Source organism: Furipterus horrens, unplaced genomic scaffold (genome assembly GCF_987537825.1).
Source record: "Furipterus horrens unplaced genomic scaffold, mFurHor1.1.pri manual_scaffold_4, whole genome shotgun sequence".
NCBI lineage: Eukaryota > Metazoa > Chordata > Mammalia > Chiroptera > Furipteridae > Furipterus > Furipterus horrens.
The window spans coordinates 116,979,976-117,003,528 of record NW_028327174.1 but is presented as its reverse complement, the minus strand read 5'-3'; the positions used below and the strand labels follow the sequence as shown (position 1 = coordinate 117,003,528).

Genomic DNA, 23,553 nt, shown 5'->3' with positions numbered 1-23,553 from the left:
GTTTATTATGCTTTCATTGTTAAGTACATATTACCGTATTTTTAAGGCAGAGTTCAATTTCTGGTACTCTATTCATGGCATTTAGGTATCAGAGAACTTGGCAAAAATGTTAGGCAGTAATAGAAAAAAAGTAGTAGGTTCTTGTAATTGCTCATTTCCTTCTGCTGAGCAATTGTTTATTGCTCCCATCAGTTATTATATTATTACATTTTTCTGCATCACAGAACATCCTGGCCTGACATTAATTTACTTTTAAACCCACTGAACACAAAGAGTGACACTTTCTTCATTTCTGCTTTATTGCATGCCTCTAAGGTGCTAAGATGATCCCTTTTACTTGGGAAAATCAGTTTTTTATGTGTTTTGCAAGAGTTAGGCCTAATTTGCATATTCAAAGAAGAGAAGCGGAGAATACAATTATTTTCATTTTAGAAAAAGACATTTATTTGCAGTATCAAAAAATTCAGAATTCTGTCACTTGAATTACCTAAGTAATTATCACAATTTTGTTTGGCAGTGATATAGAAATGATCTTAGACACCATTTGGTATCTGACACAAAAGCAACTACAAATCAAAGGGTCAAGAAATAATTTATTGTGACATTTATCATACTTTGTAGAAGACCAGGAATAGGTTCATTGCAATCCACTTTCTCAGTAACCCTGGCTCATTAGAAAATGCTGATGTACATGGGCAAGAAAGAACTTTCCAGCTAAATTTCTGACCTCAATTTGTCATATCACATGGTCACGTGGTTTTAATGTTGTTTGATGGAAAAATGCAATCTTGTAGCTGCTTGCGGTAGTGGTCCCAGGTCTAGAATGACTTGAGCCATGTTGCTGGCACGTGAGGATAGCAGCAGAGTATGCGCTACCAAAGGCAGACAGGAGGGTGAGCATGCTCCCTTCTGTCCAGCAATTCATCTCAAGAACATGTTTGTCCTAGAGCTATTCAAGTGTAAACTGTGTGGTGGGAAAGGCTAGTTGTGTGGCAGCTTAGGAGTGAATTCTAGGTGTTCTGAGAAAAGGAGGAAACTACAGCCCCGACACCACCTTCCTGGACTGCACCTCCAGGCTGCCTTGGGTCCCACACAACCACCTCCCTCCTCCAGCCCTGGATGGCTGCCCCCTTCTCCCTCTAGAAGCACCCCCATGCCCAACAATTTCTTCTAGGTAAGTCAGACCCTGTCGAGAGCACCTTCTGCTCTTCTCCTGGCTCTTCCTACCTGCCTACACCACTTCCTCCTTTTTCCTCCTGGCAGTGGTTCCTTTTTTATATCTTCTCCCATCCTTTTTCTCTGGGGAATTCATTGCACATGGGGCCAGGACTAGCAATCAAGAGTGGAGAAGCTGAGAGTCCAGGCTTCAAGGGTGAGTGAAAGTTGGTGGCTCCATTTGGGGATCTTTCCAACCTTGTGACACAGAGGCGTAAAGGCGGCCTGTCACTTTCAATCCTGGCTCTGCTGGACACAAGGCAGCTCAGAGTGGCAGGGAGCCCAGCAACCCCTGCCCTTCTTCACGGGACAGGAGGGCTCACATTGCCCAGCACTGCTGCCCTAAGTGACTCAGGGCCATTTTTAAACGTGGAATTCAAGGTCTTTTGCAACTGGTTCTACATTTCCTTTTGAATTTTTTTTCTTACCAATTCTCTAAATAAATTCACCTCTCCAGGAATGCAGAGTACCTTCACTGCTTCCCTGATGAGAGTGAGATTCCTGTTCTCTGCTCTTCTCGTCGTCCAAGTTCTAAGGACCTCTGCAGCTCAGTTCCATTCATGCAGATGTTCCTTGTGTCCCCAGTGTGACTGCAGTCTGTCTTCCAAGCCCCTTTCACAGGCATCTCCTACCAACACATTCTACCTCTTGGTAATGTCTATTGGCTGTACCACTGTTTGCATTTTGGTCTTTTTTTCACAAGCAAATTCAAAATTTGTCAAGAGAAGACACTGTTTCTTTTTGCTGTTTCCTCCACAAAATTGGGTACATGCAGGCAATTCCTATTCATTGAACATTAGCAGGCTTCCCTAAGCTGCAAGATCCAGAGGTGGTCCCTTAGCCTCAGGTGCATGGCTGTCAAGGTCCAAGGCACCTCTGGGATCTACAGATTCCAGGGCCTCAGCCTTCACCATCACCCCACCGTGGCACTGGCTCCCAGAAGGACTGCCTTGCTCTGCAGAGCGCTTACCCAGACTTAAAGTTCCGCAAATACACAAAGACCCACTCACACAAAGCACTGAGAGTCTGGTAGGATTAACAGACAATTTGAGGAGGAAATGGAAGAAAAGTTTTTGCTCATATTCAGCAGTGCCCCCTTCTGTCCCCCTCCCTCCCCTCTCTCTGTTGAAAGTACCTCCCAAGCTCCAATCACTTGAGAAGCACAAAGCAGGACTCCATTGCCTCTCACTTTCTCAGCAAAGCAACCTCCCTCCTTCTCTTGGTGCCCAGGATCTGCTGACATCTTTTTTAGCGTTTTCCTATGAGCTCAGTAGTGCACCAAATTAATTTTCTTGGAAAGGAAGTTCCCTCTCTTGTGGGAAATCTGGCACAGCTGTTAGAATAACTTCTTAAAGTTCCTGTTACAATGAAATATCTGCCTGCTTTCAAGGGCGGATTCATTCTGAGGTTTCCCCGTTCCTCATCTTCCTTGGGTTAAATCGCTATATTTTGTTGCTGGATGACTTCCTGTCCCCCACCCCCCTTTCCTATCCTCAGGATTCACCCACGTGCACTTTCAAAAGGGCCTGTTCTCGACCTCCAGCATCTTGGACTTTACTTAATCATTTTACCCAAGTAACCTTCTCCTTCTCAAGTGGATAACTTGACAAAATAGAGGTATCAAAAAACAGCAGTTACACTCGCCTGGGCTACTTTGCTTATTTACTGTACGAAGTCCTCTATTTGTCTGTCACACATTATTATCATAACAACATCACTCTTGGAGGCCCTTCTATGTAAGTAGTGCTCTTTGTCACCTCCTACTGTTACCTGTTCACTGCCCCCTCTTACCTACATTAGCTCTTGACTCACTTTTCTCCTTATGTCCATCAGAATCCGTCTCAGCTGGCTCTGTGGAAAATACTGCCAGTCTTTAATCCTGACTGATTTTATGCCAACTTCCATGAAGACACCCTAGTTCATGTTTCTAATTAGAATGCAGTTTATAACCCCGAATTTCCTTTTATTTCTCTGTCCTCGCTGGTATCTTGAGCATCCCACAATTTTACATTCTTGGCAAGTTTTTCTCATTTAAAATTTTCTGGTGTACACAGCTTGTGGGGCCACTGTACAAATAATTTCAATCGTTGTTCTCCCTAAACAAGCCCCAATCCCTGCCCTCAAATCCACACACACACAAAACCCTAAAAATCAAGTGGCTGCCACTAATGATTCTCATTTTTGAAGGATAATGTCTGGTTTTCAAAAATGAGTTGAACAGCTCCCAGTTTAATGGGACACGTTTAGGAAGCATTGGGACTTCAGAAGTTAATATGTGTGAACACACATGGGAAGGAGAAGACACACACAGATGTGGCTGTTTTCATTTGGGAGTATTTGTTTCTTGAAGATAAGAAATTGAGTTATTTACACATGTATTAGGCAAGAGAAAAGCAGACACTCAGATAGCAGTTTTACTAACAGAGAAAAGCAATGGACTTTTCCTTAGATTCCCCCCTTCTCTCTCGCGGACTCGGCACCAGGTTCATTTCCTTTGGTTATATCATGGGAAGGGCTACAGTGTCAGGCGACACTTTGCATGCTAACAAGCTTTTTCCTCCTCCCTTGGGGCCTGTGTTCTAGCTTTGACAAGTTAACCTCTTAGACTCAATGTTCTCCTTTATAGAATAGTCGTAGTAATAAAATAATAGTAACAATGAGATTACTGTTGGACACAAGAGGGATGTACTGCTGGCTGGACCACATGGGGATGTCATGCCTGCATTCTACAGGGGACTGTGGGCTGAGAGGCAAGGCCCTGCCTCTGTGAGTCTGAACACCATGCTACCTGCTCCCATTCACCTGTCCTGCACATGTTGGAGTGAAATGCATGGTTTCTGCTGCAATGTCCCAATGAGCCCACTGCTATCTGGATCCCCTCTTTCTTGTGTCCAGTGGGGGCTGGCCTTTGAGACATCTTTTTTGCAGGTGGCAGCTTCCTTGCTATCAAGGCTCAAGTGACAGCCATTTTTCTGGGAATTCGTAAGATCTCTGATATTCTGAGGCTGTCATTTCTTACATGTGAGTAGTTACACATTTGGCTTTAAACACATTTTGTATCGTTTTAGAACTCTATGAATAGGAGGGAGAGGCAGCAGCATTCTTCAGTTCACATCATGAAACAGAAGTACTATAGTATAATCTATTTTCTTCGTTCCTAACGTGGGTAAATTGCTAGTTTATGCATTCTTTTATTTTTAAGGAGTAACATTTTGAATATCATCCCAACGATATCTTAGATCCTTGAAATCATAAGGGAAAATGAGCACGGAAAAGGACATCTAGGTATGATGCATTTACTTCGATAGGCAGTATTAGCAGTTAATGTGGAAGGCGCCCCAGTAAGCTGTCTAGCCTCTGCACTGCTCCAACCCATGCAGTTCTTTCTGAAAGAACTCATGATCTGCCTCTCTTGCTGTTGTCCACTTATTCTTATTCTTTCTTTCAGTACCTCAGAGAAGCTTTGTCTCTTTGGGGGGCAACTTATCAAGTTTCCTTAATATGTTCTCCCATTCACAGCTGTAAAATCACCCATCTCTGCTGACTGCCTCTGAAGGCTCACTGCGGCACCTCTGGACCTGGGCGCACCCAGTGCAACAAGACAATTGCCTTCGTGCCTGGACACTGTTACTGTAACCAACACTCCATGGTGTAACAGAACCCACGGGCTGCTCCGATTGAAACGGAACTCACGGGCTGTTCAGTTATTAGAGGCCCGATTGCCCGCCGCCAGAAGCATAATTCTCAATACCAGAGTTTAGTGAAAAGAAAAAGAATTGTTTATTTAATAGTTATATAGATTTAGATTATTTGAGGATTTCTGCCATTAAGTCTTACTTTTTTTAAAACACCCACAAACACATAGTTCTGCCTCCCCATACCAAACCAGGCTAGTTTTAGAAAAGTCAGAGATGCAGTCTTCCCACTTCCCAGACACAGTTCAGTTTCACCTGCAGCTCCCAACCATTCAATCCTGATTGGGGAGGTTTTGCCTGTGTTGTGGTGCCCTCCAGCTCTTAATGCAGAACCGCATGGAGTTCCCAGCCTCCTTGTAAACCGCATGGAGTTCTCCCTTTCCTTTCCAAAACCGCATGGTGTTCTCTTCTAAAAATGTCTGCCACTTATTTTTAAATCCCTAATTGCGTCCTGTGACACAGTGGGCATGGTAACCAGTTCTGACCATTCACAGAACCTTGCACAGGCTCTGTATGCTCTTTCTGTACCATTCCATGGTCCAAAACCCCTCCCATCTTCTTGGGGCCTTGGAAGAACCAAAGCCATTTGTGTAACAAAGACACTAGCCACTAGCCACGGGTATGTGAAGGCATCTTAAAAGCTGTTTCTTTTTCCCCATCCCCCAACCTGCAGGCTCTGGGGATTTTTAGACACCCCAACTCTGTAACATTGGGAGCTGACTCAAGGTAAGCTGCAGGTAACTGAAGCTTTTTCCCCCTCCACATGTAGTTATTTTACTGGTTTTATTTTCCCCCCAGTTGTGAACTTGGACATCCTTTAAAAAATTTTTTTGTTTAACATAGGATCCTAACTTTACATTGTGTCCCTATTATAGTTCATGTTGTTAGTCATTCCATCCATTCTCAGCTGGCAAATGCTTTTGATAATGATTGCCATCCAAAATTTTAGCCCTCCTGTGTTCTGTAACACTGGCAAATAAGATGCGTTTGCCTCTGGGCCCCACCCAATCACCAGTAAAATACTGAAGAGAGAAGGCCAAGGTGAAGACCAGCAACATATTTCTCTAAGAGCTAGGAGATTTCAGAGAGAACACTGGCCATTGTGGCCAAAAGGACAAAGTGGATGGCTGTGTATGTCACTGGCATTGCCTTTAATTCAAAGGACCACTTTTTTAAAAATATAAAAGTGCAGGAACTTTAACATAACAAAAATCAGACTTTTACTCAAATTGAGCAGTTGAAAGACTACAGATCTCTAAAATGAAATGTTACAGTTGGGCTCTTCTTAGGGGCCACCATGAGATACAGGTAAGTTACTCTGTACATGTTCTATGACTCCTCAAGTCCCTTCATCTCTAGAATAGGAAAGAAGTCAGTGTGGAAAGAGACAGTTCTGAGGGGAATAGCTATGAACAAGGCTGTGCCTGACCAGCAGCGCCGAGACCCTCCACGCCACCCATATGCTGAATGCCTCTGAAGAGAAATACAGTCTGTGTTTTACAGCACTTGAGGGATCGATAGAGGATTCTTGACAAATTACCATAATGGTTTTATCATCAATTTACTTAAAATAAGGCTTTCTTCTGGACTTATGTATTATAAAGAGTTACAAACTAGAGCTATTATTTATATTCACCATTAACAATTTGTTAAAACAACAAGTCACTATATATACTCAGACTGTTGGAATGTGATAACTAATGTGTTCTTTGAAATTTTGGAAACTAAATAAAAACAATTTCATTAGGTTAATTTCCTAAATAGTTACACTCTAGAACTGTTAAGATTTACAATAAATGACTTCATCCTTAGTCTTTATTCACTCCTTAAAAAAAGACCTCTAATTAATAAAGTGGGTCAGTTACTCAACTATTCACACCCATATGTCATACTTAAAGAGAGGTGACTAAAGACCGGCTGATGCCAAACGCAGATTTTTCTATTAAAAAAAATTACAGAGAAAGCTTAACTTTAAAGAGAAACAGATAATGGGGAGTGAATTAGCCAAGTAGTCTCAAATGTGAGAAAATTCATTGTTTTTTTTCCCTCCTCCTCTTTGGAAGGTTTTCAAATTTATAGCCTGGGCCAAGTTAGGAGAAAAAATTATTTGCTGATCTTACACTTCAGTTTTTCCCTTACTCAGGGGTGAAAACTTTCTTAAGTGAGTGAAATACAGAATACCTCAGTATCTAAATTGCTTTCTCTTTACCCTAAAATCAAGTGCAGTGGAGCAGAAATTCTGTGTTTGTCACCAATCCTTTATTGAAACAGGTAACTTACACAGTTTATAATAGAACAAAAATAATGTTCAATATATACAGCCTTTGCATGGACTATTTGACTATACACAAGGCAGAGTGATAACACAATCTAATCTTCATAATAATTTGTGCACAAAAAGACATCTGACAGAGAACATGTGAACATTACAGTGAAATGACATCACAGGTTCAGTGAAAATTTAGCCTAATACAAAATGTATGCATCGATTGCAAATGACACCTCTAAATACCCAGAGCTTGTTCAGTAGTAATTTACCCAGAGTCCGAAGTAGAGATCTGGTGTGTGGCTATGAGTCTCTTAAGTGAGACCATCTCTGCAGTTAAGTTTGCTATCCCTTGCTTCAAAAACAAATTCTCTGGGTCAGAAACTTTGTAGCCATTGTCTTTCATTTCAACAACTCCAGTTTGGAAAGTACTCTGAGTTTTGCCATTAAGTTCTTTTTGATGCCAGTGTTCTGGCCTGAGAGACCAATCTTGGATATTAGTCACTTGCACTGAAAAAGGTGTGAGAGAAGAATGCACCATATTCGGGGAACTATGCTTCTCCAGTTCAAATTGTCTCTTAGATGTCACATCAGCAGGCGAGGAAAGTTTTTGTGTGGCATCAAATTCATTATCAAATGCCTCTACTTTTATCTTCATGGCTCTCGCTTTAATTCGAAGCTTGTGTGGCAAAGCAGAGGAATTCACTTCTGGAACTTTAACCACTGTGGCGTGTCCATGCTGAAGTTCTACAGGAGAGTGGATTGGGCCCTTGGGAACCTGCTGTTCATCTTCTCCATCTGATGACTTTCCTACTGCACCATCATCGGTTTCTGACGTTCTTGGAGAGTTACTGGAGGACCGGCTGACCTGCAGTAGAGGGGGGGAGTGTGAGTAGGCTGGAAAAGAATTTCCCACGTAGTTCTGGTACATGGACGCTCGGTAGGCACCTTGGTCATCTCTCTGCTCTCTCGCATAGTTCTCCAGTTCCACTGGTTCCTGCTTGATGACTTGGAACTTGCTATCGGGGCTTTGGCAACCACTCTGTGCAGGGCCCTCCTGTGAGTGTTCTAGTGAGGAGACTTCTGACACATCAGAAAGAGAGCTCTGTGGAGAGTGCTTAATGACAGAAATGCAGCTGCCAGCCACCACTGAGGGCTCATGCTCATCCACAAAGGGACTCACACTGGATTTGGAGGTCTGGTAGTCTTGAAAGTACACTGCTGTAGAATTACTGAGTTTCTGGATCTCTTGGGCATATACTGTAGAACTAATTAAACCAAACTTTAATTTTAAAGAAAGCAGTTCAGCTTTTAAAGTGGCGTTTTCTTCTCCCAGTGCAATTAGTTTGTTCTCTAAAACCAGGTCATTCAGTCGGCGTTTCTCCCGTGATCTCTTGGCAGCTTCATTATTTTTCCGCCTTTTTTCCCAATACATGGCATCTTTTTTTTCATCGGGAATGAATTCCCGTTTCCTCCGACATGCTGAAGATTTATTTTTCCCCACACTTCCTTCACTTAGAAGCAGCTCTTCTCCTGTCGTCAAGTCTTCTGAGATTTCAGTTAAAGCAGAATTAAGCACCATCACCTTGTCCACACTGCTACCAGGATCAAGAGATGCCTGCTCCTTCTTGATGGTCTGCATTTTTCTCAGCTGCATCAGAAAGAGCTTTAACCTATCTGTGCAGAGCAGGAGAACACTATTCCCAGGATTCTCAAAAGCTTTCAAACTATGGTTTTAAAATCCATCAATAGTCTTCCTTTTTCTGTCCAGGATAAATTTCTCCAGCTGCTCCCACTGAATGGAGTAGAGGTCTTCTAGGTAATCTATGATACATAAGAAGAAACAGTTATCTATTTGGTAAATATTTACCAATTATGTTCAGGAACTATGCTAAGCATTTAGGGTATACAGGTCTGAAAAGACAGCTTCCTTCAAACAGTTTGTGACCTTAAAAATGAAGTAAGTGCCCAAGATTGTGAAGCTGTAAAGAGCAAATCCCTACTGAGACCTATGGGCGGGTTAATTAATATGTGGTCAAGGATAGTGAGAGAAAAACCAGTACTATCTGCCCTGGGGAGAAACAGAGGAAGGCTATTTCAGGAAGAGAAATGGTGGGGCAGCGGGACAGGACATGTGGGCACTGTACAGGAAGGAAATGACAGATCCCCCCTGGTTGGTAAGTTTTAAAACAGTACTTGCATACTGTGATGTTTCTAAAAAATTCTGAGATAACATTTATATCCCCGAAAAGCAAAGATGCTAACCACTTAAGAGGGACTTTTCCAAGTAAACTCTTAATATCAGTAAACAAATTCTACAATTATATGGAATAAAATATAAGTTAAGTTAAATTTTTATTTCCCCCAAACTAAAATTAAAAATCACACAAATAATCGAGGCAGCTGTTTTAACCTGACTCTTATATGGACACAAACCTGTCCCTCACACCCTTGACTGACTGGTGGGTTTATGCCCAGCTCATTCTGGCAGGTGACTCAGCACACCTGAACGTGAAGGACTGTTCTCCATAAAGCCATCTCTTCTGATGCTTCTGTGCTATGAGGTTAGAAATGGTCTTTTATTTCCTTCAAACTGATTTATCAAACATTCACTTAAGAATGAAGCTCCAAAGTTATCTTTTTTGGTCCTGAAAATTCTATCAAAGTAGATTTCATTTTTACAATAGCTTTGGACTAAAATAAACAGTGACTATTCAAAGGTTTTTTTCATTTAAGTACAGTGAGATTCTTGAAACTCAAAATTATTTTAGAATGAGAGAATGTAATTATGGAAAGAACTTCTTTCCACTTCACTAAATTAGTTTCAAACAAAATATAAGAACTCAAAAGTAGAACCATCAATTAGCTTCGCCTTCCACTGATGAAATATTCATAATCTGAATTTGAATCGCCATGTGGTAATAAATTCATATTAGGTTCCAATAGCAATCTTTTTGTAGTGGTTTTCGAATCTGTGTTCCAGACAGGGCTTCTCCACCTAATTCTCTGAAAGGTCATACTTTCATAAAAAATCTGTGATGAGACAACCATCATTCACGCTATCTCTGTGTGGCACATCTATCCTGCCACACTGAAAAATGTCATGTTTTTGTTCAATGTCACTCCTTCCTTATGCATAGTTTTACAATTACTAATGAAATTAAGTTTAATTTTATCAGCTGGAAAAGCCTGCCACCTTCCTGTGTTGTGTCTCTTCCAGAAGTAGTAGAGGGAATGATGTAATAATTTCAAGATCATAAAGAATAAGGTTTAATGCTACATTTTTGTCTATCAAACTGAGCCAATGAAAAAATAGTAAGTTACAACTTAGTGAAATTTGGGTTAATACCAAGTTTTTGATAAGCCAAATCTAATGCAAAATGAAGGCAAGGAGTCAGTCACAGTAAGCCGTGATGGTATAAAAAAGGGAATCTTTCTAGTTACCATGTTAGTAAAACAGCACTATTTCTTATATTTCCACTTAGGTTTTGTCTTCTGACACAAAAGCTCATTTTTTCCTCTACACAGACTGGTTTCTCTCCTCTTGTTAAGGATCTGTATTTCCTATTCAGTTAATAGTCCCTCTAAAGTCCTGGCCAAAGCATAAAGAAAACAAATCTTATTTTCATTTATTGAATATACCCAGCTTGTCTTCAAATTTTTTAACCACTTTCTTCTAAGTGTCTAAGTACTGTATGCCCACTTTACCATCTTCACAGCCTCACTGGTAAATTCAAATATACAGCAAACCTCATTTCTTTTTAGTTAATCATCTTCCTATTTGCATTTTACTATGCATACTAGACTCTGAGATTCTTTCTTCATCTACATAAATTATTTGCCTTTGTGACTCCACTGGCAAATCATCACATATTGTCTTAGGATACTTTCTGTAACATTACTTACCAAATAATCTTGTAGATTTGAAAAGAGTTTATAAGTAGTGTGAGATAATGTAGACAGAGTCGCTGATTCTGTACACTGTATCTTCCCACATGTTTGTTTTGTATGACCAACGGGTAAGTCCTCACTTAATGTCCTAGATAGGTTCTGTAACTTTATGTAAAACAATGGATAATGACACCAACTTTACCATAGGCTAATGATATAAACAAGAGCTAAGTTTCTACAGCATCTCAGCAACGTTAGAATATAATGACGTGAAATAAAACGTTATTGGAGGACCTGCTGTACTTCAAGGCCCAAATAAATACAGTTGTACCCTAGCAACAAACTGAACATATTAGCTGTTCAACATTTGACTGACAGTCACTCATTTGCCTTATATAAGCGAGATTCATAATCAAAAAACTATTCTGACACTTTCTTTGGGAGATTATTTTGTAAATTCTGAAAAAAGAAAAATTGTTTTACTTATTAACAGAGAGTTTCTCTTATCCATTAAGTGATTTATTCAACACATACAGAGTATCTGCTGTGCACTGAGCCAGCATGGGGTCACATACAGGCAGAGGGAAAAACCAAATTTCCAAGAGCCAAGCGACTCCTAGTCTTAGGTGGGTGACAGACTTGAGAACATAGTGGGAAGCAAGGGACATGTGCGGAAGTGATGCCAACAAGGGGGTCTGGTGCACTTACCACATTGTTTCTAGCTGCACTGCTTTTTTTTCTCGGTATGATGATAAAAACAAAAGCAATCATAACAGGTTTCATTTACTGAACACTATGCAACAAACATTGTTATTACTTCATTACCCTCACAAACCATTTTCAGATTAGGAAACTAAGCCTCCAAGAAGTTAAAAGACTTGCCCAGTGTCACACAGCTAGTTAAGTGGCAGAAATAAAGACTCCAGACAACGTCTGACCCCAATCAAATTCCTTTAACAGTACCCCCTCCTATACTTGCAGGGGGCTGTTCTGGTGTGTATTCCTGCAAGGCAGCTCATTCCTATACAGCTCCTTTTCTGTGTTACTCTCATTTCTGAGTAATATATACCCATTTGCTAAGTTAATTTGGGGACAGTAAGGCAATGCTAGATACTACCAGGGCTTCTTTAAGACAACAAAGCTATCACCTGGACCTTTCCTCTAGCTTCCTCAGAGTTGAGAAAATATGCTAAATTTTCATATCTCGGTTAAAATTTTAGTCTCTTGGCCATCTTATTTATGCTAAAATAAATAGAGGGAAAAATCACAGCTATGGACATTGTCACCTGTAATTTTTCTTTCAACAATACCAAAAATGTATTCGTTTTCAACATGGGGGTGGAGTGGGGAGCTAAAACACAGAAAGACTGAGTCTAGGACAGAACTGGGCCCTAGACTCTAGGTCTCTCAGCAATGAACTCAAATTGAGGTGAACACAAAAGCAGTTTATAATGCCTTCTAAAAACATTAGTATTTATGCTCAACTAATGACTTTATTTCAAATTCCAATGTTTTTCCTTCATTAACATAATAAATTTATCTCTGCCGCTTGTATTAAGATCCCCACTAACATTGCACTATGTTAGTCACCACTGAAGTTTCCTTTTTGGTGAGTAACTGACAATAAATGCCAATTCTATGATGTTGGTGTATTCAATATTAGACATGGCTGCTTCTTAAAAATACATATAAAGAGAGAAATTTAAGAGCAGACATCATCACATCCCAACGGACATTTTCCCCATATCTAACGTGGATGTGCTGTCATTAATTAATCCTTTTTTCATAGTACATGGGCCCTATTTCTACAAGCAGGAGTTCTCTTTAATAAGCCTGGAATTTTAAAGTCTATTTAACGCAGGTGACCTAAATGTCATTTTTAATTAAGATTAAAATTTGGCTTAGAAAATTCCTCTAAAGGAATAAAACTTTACAACATAAATTCTAGACCAAACTTCTGGACAAGATGGAGGCCTAGACAGACACTCTCCGTCTCCCTCCACAACTAAGAAGGAATACAAATACCTCAAAACTAGAGACAACCAGAAGTTCCAGATAATCAAGCTGCATGGAAGTCCAGCAAAGAAAAATATAAAGAAGAAATACTCATCCAGACAGGTAGGAGGGGCAGAGCCCGGGCAGAGAGGACATGGTGTAGTGGTGGCAGCAGCATCAGCGGCGGCAGGTGGGCAGAAAGTGCAGTTACATGTTTTAAGGGGTCGGGAAGGACACCTGGGGAGCGTTCCCAGCTCCTGGTCCCAGTCGGGAAGACCAAGCCTCACTGCTTGACCTCTGTGCAGACCAGTGGGGTTGGGGCAAAGGAAGAAACTGCCGGTCTCTCAGCAGTCTGCCTGTTGAAAGGGCCCCCAACGTCCTAGAACGTCCGCAGACCCACCCACTATGGGAACAATGGCCAGGGTTGCAGCTACAGAGGTGCCGTCCCATGCAGAGGTGCGAGAGGTGCCTGGAGGAGGGGCAAGTGCTAAGCAGGTGGCATTATTCCCTCTGACCCCTCCCCCACATACAGCGCCACAATGTGGTGAAATGGGTTGCCCTGTACTGATGAATACCTAAGGTCCACCCCTTACAACGTAATAGGAGCGACAGCTCTACCTAAGACACAGGGGCCAACAGACACAGGAGCCTGTCAAGATGAAGAGACAGAGAGATATGGCCCAAAAGAGGGAACGGATCAAGGTTCCAGTGGGAGAACTAAGTGACAAGGAGATAGCCAACCTAACAGACCCAGAATACAAAACACTGGTGATAAAGATGCTCACAGGCTTGACAGATATGCTTGAGTACGGCAAACGCATAAGGGAAGAAGTGGAGGCAATGCTAAGTGAAACGAAGGAAAATCCACACAAAACCAACGGTGAAGGAAAGGAAACCGGCATTCAAATCAATGACTTGGAATGTAAGGAAGAAAAAAACAGTCAACCAGTACAGAACGAGGAAACAAGAATTGAAAAAATTGAGGAGAGGCTTAGGAACCCCTGGGATACCTTTAAACGTGCCAACATCCGAATCATAGGGGTGCCAGAAGGAGAAGAGGAAGAACAAGACATTGAAAGCTTATGTGAAAAAATAATGAAGAAAACCTTTCCAAATTTGGCAAAGGAAATAGACATACAAGTCCAGGAAGCACAGAGAGTTCCAACAAGCTAGACCCAAGGAGGACCACACCAAGACACATCATAATTAAAATGCCAAAGGTGAAAGATAAAGAGAGAATCTTAAAAGCAGCAAGACAGAAGCAGAGACTTACCTACAAAGGGGTGCCGATAAGACTGTCAGCTGATTTCTCAAAAGAAACTTTGCAGGCCAGAAGGGACTGGCAAGAAGTATTCAATGTGATGAAAAGCAAGGACCTACAACCAAAATTATTCTATCCAGCAAAGCTATCATTTAGAATGGAAGGGCAGATGAAGTGCTTCCCAGACAAGGTAAAGCTAAAAGAGTTCATTATCACCAAGTCAGTATTATATGAAATGTTAAAGGGACTTATTTAAGAAAAAGAAGATCAAAACTATGAACACTAAAATGACAACAAACTCACAACTATCAACAACTGAATCTAAAAAATAAATACAAAATCTAACTAAGCAAACCAGAATAGGAACAGAATCATAGATACGGGGATCATTTAGAGGGTTATCAGCTGGAAGGGGGAAGAGGGTGAAATGGGGAAATGGTGCAGGGATGAAGAAGCATAATTGGTTGGTACAAAATAGACAGGGGGAAGTTAAGAATAATATAGGAAAGGATGAAGCCAAAGAACTTACATGCATGACCCATGGGCATGAACTAAGGGGGGTGGGATTGCTGGAGGGAAGAGGGGTACTGTGCAAAGGAGAGCAGAGGGGGGAAAAATTGGGACTACTGTAACAATACAATCAATAAAATATACTTAAAAAATGAAAAAGAAATTCTAGACCTAATTTCTCAAGGAGTGTTTACAATGAATGGTAGATCTGTACCTTCCCTGACTTCCAATACATCTGTCAGAGAAGTAATGGTTGACAATTCAAATTCTTTACAAAACAAGAAAAAAGAGAAACATTTTGTTTCAAGCATCTGAAATTTTACTAATAATTTAAACATTAAAATCTATTATGGGAAAATTCTGTTATTAATTCTCTTTAAAGGAGAAGTCTTATTGCAAGTTGTTTCTTATATGTATTTTGATTTTAAAATTCTATCAATAATAGATAAATACTATTCCATATGCCCAAATAAATAGAAACATTTTAATAGAAATATCTAATTTTTTCTCTGCTCCCTGGAATGTGCTGTTTATTCCCTCAAGAGGTATTGTATAGATACTATTAAAGAAAAAAAAATCGTTTTATGTGAAACTGTAAGCCAGCTCTCCTGTAAGCAGACAGTTGCTTGATTTGGAGATAAGTGCCATTTTAGTGGGGGGGAAAAAAAGGTTATTATTATTAATTGATATTAATTAATTAACTGAATATTAATTATTCAACAATATGGAGCTATTTAAGCTGTTATTACTAGTAAAATATTAACCTACATTTTCTTCCTGTAGGTAAAATCCATGACATGACTATTTCAGTAAAATGCTTTACTTCTATTCATGGATAAAAATGAAGCCAGTATTTAAAAGCAGAAATAAAACAGGAAAAAAATACACTTGTGCAATCAGGGTGGCATGAGGGGGGGGGATGAAAAAACTCAGAAAACACTGAAGTTGTAAGAAAGAGGATTTTCTAATCAGTCTGAAAAATAAAAGGACTTTAAGAAAACTATGTTAAACCTTTCCAAGTGCCAAGAAAGTGCCTCACATTAATAATGCTGTCTCTAAAAACACAGACTTTTACTCTAAAGCCAGAAAGAAACATGTGTTTGATCAAGATATGAACACACACATAAACAGATGCTCTCACACTTTGCCAAAATCTAGACTATCGTGGCAATAAATTGACCTACTTTTTCTATTTAGGTGCATCCATAAATAAATGTGTCAAAACCTGATCAAGTTTATGATTAATGGAAACATTTCAAGTTTCTTGCTCCTCATTCTCCACAAAGGACTACTTGAAAATTAGACTTAAACTTAATAAACGATAAAATTGCATTATAGCAGTGATATAATTGAAGGAATTTAAATAAGCAGTATAACTTGACTTTTTTTTTTTTTTAATAAAAAGAGGCCAGTGTTTTTAACCCAGCAAATGAGGAGAATACTCTGAAGACTTCGCAGAGCAGGGGACAGATGCTAACACAGCTGCAGGGCTTCAGAAATCAAGACAAAACCACCCTCACTAAAGAAGTAGAGGAATTGGGGTTGGAGGGATAGAACAGCAGTGCATTTTAAAAAATCTGCAGTCATTTCAAAATGAGAATCTTTTATTTTTTATTTTTTGGCCAATTGATTTTTTAAAATTCTATTACAGTTGTCCCATTTTTTTCTCCTTTTGTCCCCCCGCCCCCACCCAGCCCCACTCCTTTCACCCACAGTCAATCCTCTCTCTGTGTCTTTTTCTTGAAATTTTCAGGAAGATATTTATTAATCTAGCAACTCTAAGCTGAACTCTTAAAAGACACCAACAATCACAAAGTAACCAGCTATAGGACGTTCTGTCGCGGGTAAGTAATGCCAGAATCAGGCAACAAGTAATGATGGCAAAGACGGTGTGGGTACAGGGTGGGTAGGAAAAGTTCTTGAATGTTTGCGATTATACTGAAAAATCATTCCAATTCTCCCCAGCTTGACTTTTTGATTGCTTCTTTTTAATTTCACTTTCTTTCCCAGTGAGCAGGTGATTACAAATGTGATTTGCTTTACAGGACAGGTTTTTTACAAATGTTTATTTTTAGTGTTTATTGGAAGGCTACTTAATTGCAGTTTGAAATCCCTGTAAAGTTAATTTATAAAAGACACAATGTTCTTATAACTTTAAGGCTTATAAACATGATTCGGATTCTAATGAAACTGCACTGATTACTATGAGAGGCATCTAGTAAATCTTTACTAAACTTTCTTATCATAAAAACAAACTTATGCTCTCTAATTAAAACCACAGGAGAACAGTATTTTCTTTTTTTACGACAGGAAAGTTATTTGCAAAGAAATTTGAGTGATAATTGGGAGTGGTGGTAACATAAATTCATTTTGAAACTGAAAATCTTATGTAATGTCTGTGATCAAAGGTCAATGTATTTCGACATTTTCATGAGAGTCTGACTTGGATAAAAATCAACTCAAGTAGAATTTAGAAAAATAACAGGATATCAAAACTGTGTTAATCCTGTGAAATACAGGCCTACCTTACAAAAACAAGAGATGAATATTAAAGGAAACTTTAATTACATTGTTTCTGTCATATTTTGAATTAAATCCCAAGTGTGCTCTCAGTCCTCAATACAAATTAAAAATAAACAACAGCATTGATGCCATCTGGATTATAATGGAAATAATGAAGTATGTGTGATTCGGGTAAAAATAAGGCTAGGCAAGATGACTGCACCTTTTCCACAACATGCTGCAATCACAGTCACGTCTGAGAACTGACTCTATGGACCACAGCAAGGTCAACTAGAAATATCCACTCAGCTGGTGAGTCAGGCACATTGCTCAACCCAGGAAAGAGCTCTAACAAAGGGGTTTGAACTTGCAGGTTGTTGGTTGCATCACAGGCATATTATAATTGCACTTTGCAAAGATAAGCCTTTAACACAGAAAAGGAAACTGCTTCAAAAATTACAGTGAGCTTGTACTCACACTCACAGGAGAGAGATGGGAGAGGTGACCCCTTCCCCATCCTGTTTTCAGGCTGCTAATCAATTTCTCAGTACCTCCACTCCCTGATCTATAAAATGAGTTTGATAACAGAACACTCAACCCAGTGCCTAGCACATGCAGGGTAAGTGTTCAGTCAATATTAGCTCCTAATCTCATTTCTAAAGAATGAGCACTAGCAAGGTAATGATGATGAAGATGAGTTCTAGGCCTTTTGAGCCTCTCCAATTCTTAGTGAAGAACTGCCCTCTGTCACAAATATATGGTAAACACAATGAAACTTTCTTCTGTGTAAGTAAAAGGGATCAAACATCAACAATTTCAACCTTATGGGCTACACACACTCGCTCTAAGATCTCAGACCATAGAATTTTAGATGCAGAGGTTATCCAGACCAAGGAAAACCATCACGAAGAGGTCAAGGAATTGGAAAAAGCCCAGCTCTTAGGCACTTTTTGCGTCATTCCTGCCACCATCAACGCACATCTCTGTTCCTTTAAACAGTTCCCCAAAACATTAACCCAATGGCTTGGGAAGTTTGAGGTTCTGCAATCCTATCAAGAATTCCCTTTAAACTTGATTACTATGGAACATAATGGCAAAGTTTTGAGAAAAAAATGTTAGTCATTATTAGAACAAAAGTGTTTCAAGAAGGATCTTTAATTATAGGCTTAATACAAACTTCAATCCTTACTATTAATGCACAGGGATTTAGGCAGATAAAAACGAAGATGGCTGTCTTTATTATTTTATTTTTCTGTAATCTGGTTCCTGGTCAATAATACAGGAAGCATTTACTAAGCTCCTCACACTTGCCTAGCTCCATAGGTTTTATTCCCTCAGTTTACCCCAAGACCCATAAAAATAAGGGCAGCACCCAAGATCACAGTCTGGTGCCTTCAGACCTACCCCTTGCTAGCCCAGAGCCTGTGCTCTTAACACTTCACCAAAGGAATTACTGACAGTGGCCTGAAATTCAAGAGACTAACTGTAAAGGACAGGTGTACGATAGGATCCTGTAGAAGCCAACTTTTCCTCAAAGCAGATTGCACTGCCGCGCTTTCAGAAAACATCTGTGATGTCCACTTGACCTCACTGCGAATGAGTGCCTGAGCACAATCTCAGACCTGTCTGTGCCAGGATGCAAGTACTGTACTCTCTAACTGTAGGACAGCGGTGTCTACGTGGGTGTTTAGATTTTTGTTTTATTTTGAAATCAGGGGATTCAATTCTCTCTACTCTAGCCTATAACCCCAGAAACTAATGGTTAAAACAAAAAATATATTGACTTAACTAGCCACTCAAGCTTGGGACCTCCTTTCCACCAACATCAAGGGCTGGATAGCCCCCCCCGCCCCCCCCCCCCCGCCAATTTCAGTGCTGTGTTGGCATTTGGAGGTTTCTTAGGTCTTTTCCAAATTTCACGACTCCCGAGGACTCGGCTCCTAAATACAAGGAAGCCTCCAGAAACAAAGGTATCTGCGGTGCTCAGAGGCTCACCGAGCAGAAGGCGAGGAGGCAGGCACCTCGCTAGAGCTGCGCTCTTCCAGCAGCCTGCTCCGGGTGCCTACCGTCCCTCCTTATTCCTCTCCCTTCCTCTTCTGCTCCCCATCTCTTCCCTCCCTTGGCCCAGTGAACCCCTAACACACCCGCACACTTCCCGCCTGGGGCTGTCCCTCACCCCCATTGCAGCACTTCCTTGAGACCGCTGCACCCCCCCACCCCCCAAGTGGGCGGCGCAGCAGGGCCTCGGCATCGCTAGGACCCCAGCGCCAGAACAAAGGAATGTGGGGAGGGGGCGAGCAGGAGCGCAGGCCTCCAAGCAGCCCCGCTCCAAGCACCAACCGGGGTGTCCCCTGGTGCCTAACCGAGGTCCCCAGGAACCACCCACATCCCCCAGACCCCTCAGTTCCGCAGGAGGGAGGGTCGCACTGGAAGGATGACGCTAAGCGGCCCCCTGCAAGCCAACTCCAGCTCCAAAGTAGGTCGGGGTCTGATACCTACTGGGGAACCTGGGGCAGTATGAGCTTCTGGGAAAGCAACTGCAATTATCTGGGGTAATATAATTTTGAGTTTCAGTGGTGAATCTTTATAATACGCCCCCCCCCCAAAAATACCCATAACGCTGCACTTTATTTAAATGTTACCTTATGAAAATCTGACATATACACACCACCATATACATATATATTAACACATATTTACAATAGTAAGAGGCCAGGTAGAAACATAAAACCTGGGTACATTATAGTATGTTCATCTATCTTCACAAAAATACAACTAGGTTATCTAGGCAAAAATACAATCTACTAACCTATATGTATTTGTTTCCCATAAATCATATCTGGTCTGGAGCAAAAAATACTCTGTGAAAAATACTTGTGACCTCATTCGCTTCGGTTATTTACAAGAGCCAAGACCAGAAGATGACATTTAGACATCCCCTGCTTTTTTTTTTTTTTTTTTTTAGCATTTTCTTAAAGTGTCCTTTAAAAGGATAAACGAGAGTCGGAATCCAGCAAATCACTAGGCTCTGCGAAATGTCTTCCTAAAATATAATCTTATCAAAGGTCTCCAAAGGCTGGAGTTAAATCTACAGCAAATGGCCTTGAACTTGTATTTGCACACAGCCCTGGAGAAAATACCAGAAATAGCACCGGGAGGCCACAATTGTTAAAATGTGATAGGACTAAATTAAGAAGCACACACATTTGATTTAGGGCAAAACACATACAATAGGCAGCATGGGCAAACTCAATGCTTACCCAATTGGCTATTTGCCTGTTTAATATATCCCTCAAAAAAAAAATCTGTTAATAGGGACATTTAAAGGCTGAGATTGTCCTACTTTCTTTGCAACAATATTATAAAATCACGTAATTAGCTCCCTCTTCCTATGCTCACTGCCAGCAAATTCGGCAGTTACATAATGCAACATTTCCAGGAAACTATTATGTGATCCGTCATGTCGTGTCTGAAAAAACTACAACAGTAAGGGCTGATTGTAAGGAATGCATTAAATTAGGAAGGTGGGGAGGTAAACGTCACAACAGCTCGTTCCGGATTTAAAAATAACAGCTCGGAACACTTAAGGAGCGAACCGTGGTTAATAACCGAGATCAGAATTCATCCCGGGGAACTCTTCCTTTCATGTTTTGTAGGAGTGTTTTAAAATGTCTTTTTATTTGAGATGTACTATAGATGTAAATAACGATCTAATACTCAACGCTGCGCTAAAATTACCAAATCATCGCACACGTACGCGCACATTCCCAGTCAACCGTAATCCTTGCCAATAACTTAACCGTGGGCAGATTATGCAATGTGTGCAAGGACAAACCCACAACCTTCCCGAGCGTTGGTACAACACGCTGACGACAAACACGGTGGAAAACGTCTGTGCACACACAGCCCGGACACAAACAAACGCCGCGCAGGCATTCTCCGAGTGCCATCACTGTTCACGCCGTCAACCCTTTCTCAAGAAGAAAATTAAGACGATTCCCCTTTACTCAGCCCTGCTTCCCCGCCGCCAGCCCCGAAGAAATCACGAGAAAGGAGAAAGCGTTGCCCTTCCCACTGGAGATGGTTCAGCCTCGTCTCAGTCTCTCCGCGCTTCTCTACCAAAACATCAATTTTCCCGAAATCAGGAGACATTATGCAACAGCAGCGGCGGGGGGTGGGGAGGGTTCAAACCATCAAACCAGCTGGGTCTACGTGCTGGCGTGAGGGCGCTGCGATAAAAGGTGCTACTTTTGTTGTCCTCACAACAAGGCAGCAAAAGTTTATGTAATCAATGCCCCACGCACACTTGCCACCGCGGGCCAGCCCCGCGCACAGCACGGCCCGAGCCCGGCGCCCTACGGCCGCGCGCCCCAAGAGCGTGTGAGGAGCCGAGCGCCGGGCCCGGCCGGCAGTGGGCGGAGCGCTTACCGTGTTCCAGCTCTCGGGTCGGCGAGCCGGGCGGCGGGGAGAAAGAACGGGGGCCGGGAGCGGGACCTGGTGGCGCTCAGGCTCGGGCTAGGGCTGGGCTCCTTGGTGGAAGCGAGGGCGCGGCTAGGAGGCGGGCAGCGCGCCGGGTCCACCGGCGCCGTGGCCGCGCCGGGAGATGTGTGTTAGTAGGTCAGTTCCGAGCGCCGCGCTACGTCGGCGCCCGCCAGCCCCACCGTGACTGGCGACCGCGGCCCCAATCGCCGCGCCCGCCCCCGCCCCCCGTACGCCACCAATGGCCGAGACTGGCGGGGGCGGGCTCTTTGTGGCCCCACCTCTTCCCCCTCTCCCCGCCCCCCCCTCTTACTCCCCCTCCAGGCGGTGTCACCACCAGCCCGGCCCCTCCCCGGCCGTTGCCACCACCCGAGCGGAGGGAACACTGGCGCCCAGCTCCAGGGTTGCGCAACGGCCGGCGCTGCCGCCTGCAATGGGCAAGCCTCGGGAGGAGCCTGAGACCCTTACCCTCTCCATTTCCCCTCCCCCCTCCCCCCGCCGCTGCCTTTGCTCTCCGGGTTGTCGCGGCCCCTTGATGACCCCTGCAGCCCTTGCCCGCAGAAGCGCTTTTTTGTCTCCCGAAGCGCGCAGCCGGCCGGGCTACCTGTTGCCGACCAAGTACCCGGCCGCGGGCTGCGGCTACTCGGGCGTGGCAGGGACCTCCGACCGCCTCTTCCCGCAGACCTGCGGGAGGACCTTTCCTCCTTGAGGTGGGCGACCTGGTAGACATGGCGGGGTGCAGGGCGCTGGCAAGCTGCAAACCCTCCCGGGGAAAAGGGGTGGGGAGAGGGCCGGAGGCCAGTCCGAGCCCTACGGGGCTGCGTAGGCAACGATCACGATGCCGTGGTGCCTTTCCCTAGAGAGAAAAAGCGCGACGCACAAACACCGCCCCTGCACAATAAGGCGAAGATGATGGCTTCAAAGTCGTGGCGTAGGAAGATAGGGAAATGAGGTCCATCTGCCCCCGGCCACGTGTAGAGAGGAGGCTGCAGGTTAGGGTCCGCGGGCGGGAAGCGAACGACTGCTGCGCCCGCTGGCGTTGCTGCCCCAGGGGCTGGAGACGCCGCGCAGGGTCCCTTCCGGTTATCTTTAAGCTGGTAGCTCATTAGGGTTATTTCTGCCTCATTGGATGAGGTTGTCTTTTCCCCCAAATGTCCGAGCTACTAAAGACACTTAAAGAAATGGGGGAAAGGCCGCGTCGCGGTGGATTCTTAAGTCCTCACGCTAAAGACTGCACAGGCACGTGGCGTTTACAGATGGAACACAGCGTGTTTTCAGATGGGTTGATGGGAGGCAGTGTCACCATTGCAAAAGGAGCCATTTTCCTGACAGTGACACACAGACTTCCTCAGGGAATTTTGCAGGTGGAGAAGGGCTTCCTGCACTGCTTGGGCTGTGCGAGAGCGAGGCTGAATTTCTTCCGTGACTTTCCCCATTTTTATCTCCTTGCTAAAAGTCCACTAACGAAAAGTTTGAAGCAAACGCCGAAGAGTAGAATGAGCCTTAAGAGGCCAACAATGGCGTCCATCATTGATAGAAAATCTGCTGTGCTAAATTTGTCTCCTTTCTCCCTTCCCCATTCTCATACTACAGTTATAAACACACAAAAGAGTGCCGTTCAAAATTTCAGTTGGGTGTTTTGGAAAGTCTCACATTTCAAACTCTGCTTCAAGGGCAATGTTGTGGTTCAGGGCACATGCTTGTTCACAACCCACGTCAAAGTGTCTACCAGCAAGGGC

General features: G+C 42.6%; 1 protein-coding gene across 1 annotated transcript; it reads right to left on the bottom strand.

Moving 5' to 3' along the window:
- Window positions 1-7,173: 7,173 nt before the first annotated feature.
- Window positions 7,174-22,004, bottom strand: NFIL3 (nuclear factor, interleukin 3 regulated). Its single transcript, XM_090273970.1, has 2 exons — window positions 21,764-22,004; window positions 7,174-9,000 (listed from the first exon to the last, which is right to left on the bottom strand). The coding sequence occupies exon 2, from the start codon at window positions 8,831-8,833 to the stop codon at window positions 7,445-7,447; it is 1,389 nt and encodes a 462-aa protein (XP_090130096.1). The 5' UTR covers window positions 8,834-9,000; window positions 21,764-22,004; the 3' UTR covers window positions 7,174-7,444.
- Window positions 22,005-23,553: the final 1,549 nt, after the last annotated feature.